At 47.7% G+C, this 4,437-nt stretch overlaps 2 protein-coding genes across 2 annotated transcripts in view; one reads left to right on the top strand and one right to left on the bottom strand.

The window, feature by feature from the left end:
- The window catches only part of Pmar_PMAR026482 (cathepsin L, putative), a gene marked incomplete at both ends in the record, with an annotated part of 1,350 nt that extends 154 nt beyond the window's left edge, over positions 1-1,196 (bottom strand). The window contains 7 exons of the mRNA XM_002773186.1: positions 1-14; positions 269-346; positions 402-546; positions 590-689; positions 737-862; positions 910-1,020; positions 1,076-1,196. The exon at positions 1-14 is cut by the window's left edge and continues 4 nt beyond it. Coding sequence (XP_002773232.1) covers positions 1-14; positions 269-346; positions 402-546; positions 590-689; positions 737-862; positions 910-1,020; positions 1,076-1,196 — 695 coding nt within the window. The remainder of the gene's footprint in view (positions 15-268; positions 347-401; positions 547-589; positions 690-736; positions 863-909; positions 1,021-1,075) is intronic.
- Positions 1,197-1,867: 671 nt separating this feature from the next.
- Pmar_PMAR026481 (hypothetical protein) lies at positions 1,868-2,689 on the top strand (the record flags this gene model as incomplete). The annotated part of the gene is made up of 1 exon (XM_002773185.1): positions 1,868-2,689. A coding segment is annotated over one exon (822 nt), but the record flags the coding sequence as incomplete, so codon positions are not given.
- Positions 2,690-4,437: the final 1,748 nt, after the last annotated feature.

Raw genomic sequence — 4,437 nt, 5'->3', positions numbered from 1 at the left:
AAAACATGAGCCATCTGTCTCTAGATCACTATGGGAAAGCCAATCGCAAGGATCCTCCTTTACCGGCATCGTGCCGTGCTATCAGAAGAGAGCTCGCCATGTGACAACACGTTACAGTGGAGAAAATTGATTACGTTGATTCTTTTCTTCATCGTAATGAAATTCTTGAGGAAGGGTAACTAAATATTGTCAGTAATTTCCTACCGGTGAGAATGCCTGATTTATATGCCTTGAACGCTGGGCAAGTGGCACATATACTCGCAGTGACCGGCCCAGTAGTGAGAGCTTCCATCATTTTCAACTCATCATGCCTGTCTATGGGCAAGAGTTGGTTGATGTCCCCCTTCTGCAAAGAAAACAGCAGCAGGATGCGAGTCAATCGCAAGATATCACTCCCATACCTTGAGACACTGTTTTTCAGGATTGGAAGTAATCGATGTCTTGCAAGCGCTCTCCTTAGCCTTGTATGGGTAGCTCGATTCTTTGACCATACCTTGAGCTTTCGCATAGTCATATGCGTAAAGAGACTGCCCACCCAGGCAGCCACTGAAAGCAGACTCTCTTTTCCGGCATTATAAGCATAGTTTACAAATTTCCAGAAGGTCTGCTGCAGTCGACGATCTGCTGGACAGAGAACTGCACCACCTTCGATATACCGGTCTTGAGCTTGAACCGACTTTCCATCACAGCTAACGAGATAAAGGATGAAGACATCAACGATAAGCGGGAGGATTACCGCAGGCTGCTACGGCATAGCAGCTGTCACATGACTTTTTTTGTTCTCGAACTGGGCCAAGTGCACCAGCGGCAGCCCAGTCGATAGAAGCTGGCAGATCACCCACCGTCTCGATACCCTCGCTGACTGAAGGAACTCGTAGCAGCCTCAAGGGATATACTGCAGGTCTCTACCTGTGGCATTGACATCAACATGTGAGCTCATATCATACGTCATCATTTCAGCAAATAGCTCCTCCGGCATGTCAGAGAATTCATTGATACCAACCTCATGTTTTATCTCACCTAGAATATAAATCATCTCGTCAAGTATTCACATGCCTAAGGCATGATGCCTTACTGCTCTTCCTCAATTGGTCAATCGTTTTCATATTCTGCTCGAAAGCCCTCTTGGCAATTTCATACTCTTTGGGAGAGTTGTAGACCTTGCTGTACCTTTTTGGAGTTGCATCGATGTGCATGCTACATCACTCCTCAGACGCGACTTACTGTATGATGAAATCTTCGAAAGTATCAGTATCAGCGGAAATCGCCAGAGCAATATAGGGCAGGTATCCAAGGACTACCCTCATGGCTTAAATGAGATGCTAACTGAAGAAAACGACTCTTGCTCTTACTCGAGTCGAAGGGCTCGACCCTACACGTGTGCTGCTCGACCAGCAGTACTCGTTCTGATTCAGAACTTCTGAACTTCTGAACCAGGAATCAGCGCATGCTACACGTCTCGTTGGCATGCACGCTGGTACATACCGTCAGAAACAACGTGTTTGCTCGTGTTCAATCCATTCCGTGACAAACTTGGAGGAGCACAGGTTATGACATGCTAACAATACTTGTTGCCGGTCCAGGTAGTAGCCTGACAAGAGACTTACTCCGCTTCGCCTAAGTTTAGGCACGAGCCGGCCCGCAACCCTTGTTGTTGTCACATCTTCACTCCTATAGGTCATGCGCAGACGTGGCATCAAATTCATGATTCCGCACAAACTTGTGCGGAATGAAATAGACGGTCAGCATTGTCTCTATCTCATGGAAAATGCATGCCGAAGGCTAGTTGTCTGTGTGTTAATCCATCAATCCACATCAGGGAGAGCGTATGTATTCGCAATGTCAATTTGCAGTTACTCGTTTATGAATGCTTCGCGACACATCAAGTCTCATCACGGACATCATTGCTGTGCGCCAGTGTACTTTCACTCTATCCTTCGCCGGGGACGAAATGGCCCAGGAAATAATGAGTTTCCTCGGCAGACGTCGACCAGTTGGTCTCTCTGCTGTCGCGACCGGTAGATGTGTCCAGTGCCGTGCGGGAAGCTGGTGGCGTGACAATGTTCGAGCGTCGAGGCGCTTTACTTTGGATACTGTGAATAAGCGTTGCTACAGACTTGGTGATCATCATGAGATCCTAGAGAAGGAACAACACTGCGACTGGGTTGTGCTCGACGGTACTCTGTCGGATCCATCAGTTTCGTTATGGAGCGAAATCACCTATCATAAGGGCAAGTTGTACATTCGCGACATTCGATATGCTGACTATCAACTCTATCCGAGAGACCTCTCGTTGTGGGAGGTCGATCCTGAGACATGTGAGAGGGGATTGGAGATCGAGACCGACTCCGAAGTAACATGTTTTGACGTCTTCTCTCGAGAAGGAAGCCTTCAGGTGGCTTACATATCACCAATTCACCCTGCCGAACTACGAGTTGATTATCATCCACTCAAAAGAGGAGATTCGAGTAAAGCAAAACTCATAAAGGATTATATTGCGCGTTGTTTCCACGTCCCGATGTTCACTGAGGCTGTGCGCTTCCTCCGCGAGGATCTAATTGGTGTAGGACATTCTGATGGATGCCAGTTGGGTGTTACCCTAGTCGATGTTGCTCTTGATGGCCCTGGTGAGATGCTCAGTACAGTGAATTTTGACTGCAAGCCGGGTGACTTCATCACGAACATCGAGGTTAGCCCTTGTGGTCACGTTGTGTACATTGGCGTCGGATCACCCACCGGTGGCCTAGCGTCAGACCGAGAAGTTGGCGTGGTATATTAGCGATGTGTGTTTGATAGCACCATTCAGTCCTCTATGCATGCTTATTACCATCATCACAGTGCAGGTATATCCTGAAATGGTGCTGCATGGGTTTGTCATGAACAGTCACAATCAGAATTGCGTTAGTCGAAAAGATTCACATTCAGGAGGGCGTCTAATGCACTTGGCTCCTTTCCCTGCACACGACAGCTTCTGACAATAAATCGCAAAGTACTGCTGAGATAGCCCGTTCAATGATTCTACGTGCGTCGACCTTCGATACCATGAGATTCCCTATAGCTGATGAGAATTGTGCAGACAAAACTCGGCAGCATGCTGATCTCAGATCACATGGATACCGCACGTTCTGTTTATGACAAGACTTGCTCTTCGTAGGCTCGAGGTTCGCGTCAGAGGGTTTCGAGCTGTCAACGTGACCTGGTGCGTCCACCATCGATTCAAGCATTCTGCGCAGTGCGCACTACAGACAACTCAATGAAGACAAAATCGAGGAAACAGTGGGACGAAACAGCGCAGTAACGCATCTTCCCATCTATATGAGTAACGAGTTAGCGAGTAGTGTTTGACTGGTGTAGGAAACCGGTAAACTCAGAAGAAAAATTAGACACTATAGATGTCTTAACAGGTGGCGAATACAATCATATCGCGGTTGGCACCCTCATGATTACTGTTGTTCTGAGCGTCATCAGCATCATAACGGATATATTTCTCCCCATACCTCCCAGTTCTATTAGAATGAAGCCGTCGTGTGCGTTGTTGATGCCGCTCATCACAGAATCTGAGGCATCAACCTTGAAAGCCGTCATCGCCGATCACACTACCTATAACAGCCCTGGAGGGTCACTGCCAGGCCCAAAACAACATACTTGTTGCTACTTTGACTCAGTTTGGAAAGAAAACGATGCTATCATTGGAAAGGTGCGAATTTGTTGGTATCTAGAGTTCACAGCGTGAGAGGTTATTCATCGACGAGCATCATACCGCTGGTAGGCGGAGGAGGCAGGAACGGGGATGCTATACGTGACCCTCCCGCACCCCTTGAACCACACATCATCAGCCTTGGTAGACTGTACAGTCCTAGGCCTTGGGCGTAGGATACGCGAATCCATAGTACTCAATTGTTCGGTTCGCAGAGTCCAATCCCGAATGCAAGAGATGTAAGGAATACAGCGTGTGCCAATACTGCCAGTGCATCGCAGGTAAGCAGATTTGTACGGTACAAATTGTACCATATGTAGATCGATCTCAATGGGACATGGGATACAGACAGAAAGCATTCATGTGTCCCTCAGATAGCGGACAAATTGAAGATATATGCTGTTCACTGAATCCTTGGACAACCGGTGGTATCGACAACTCCAGCGGGGTGGACTGGCCTTACTGCACGGAACAGAAGCTTGTGAGCCGCTGTTTAGCGTTCTAGCGCTCATTTCAACATATGCAAAGATGTACCGTAGGTGTACTCTCCTGATGCTAACACAATGAGCATGTGCTCTTTCAACTACAAGTTGTACCCATTCGGAGGAAGCAACCGTGGTAGACCGGGTAGCATTATACTCATTATGCTGTTTGCCACCATGACTGTTTTCACTGAGTTGTGAGCCTCAGGGGTGATCTGCGTTGTAATACAAACACAGTGCCTCGCAAGTACGAGTCAC

This window comes from Perkinsus marinus (assembly GCF_000006405.1).
Source record: "Perkinsus marinus ATCC 50983 genomic scaffold scf_1104296959216, whole genome shotgun sequence".
Lineage (NCBI taxonomy): Eukaryota > Perkinsozoa > Perkinsida > Perkinsidae > Perkinsus > Perkinsus marinus.
Note: the sequence above shows the minus strand (reverse complement) of the source record. Positions and strands in the feature narration are given on the sequence as shown.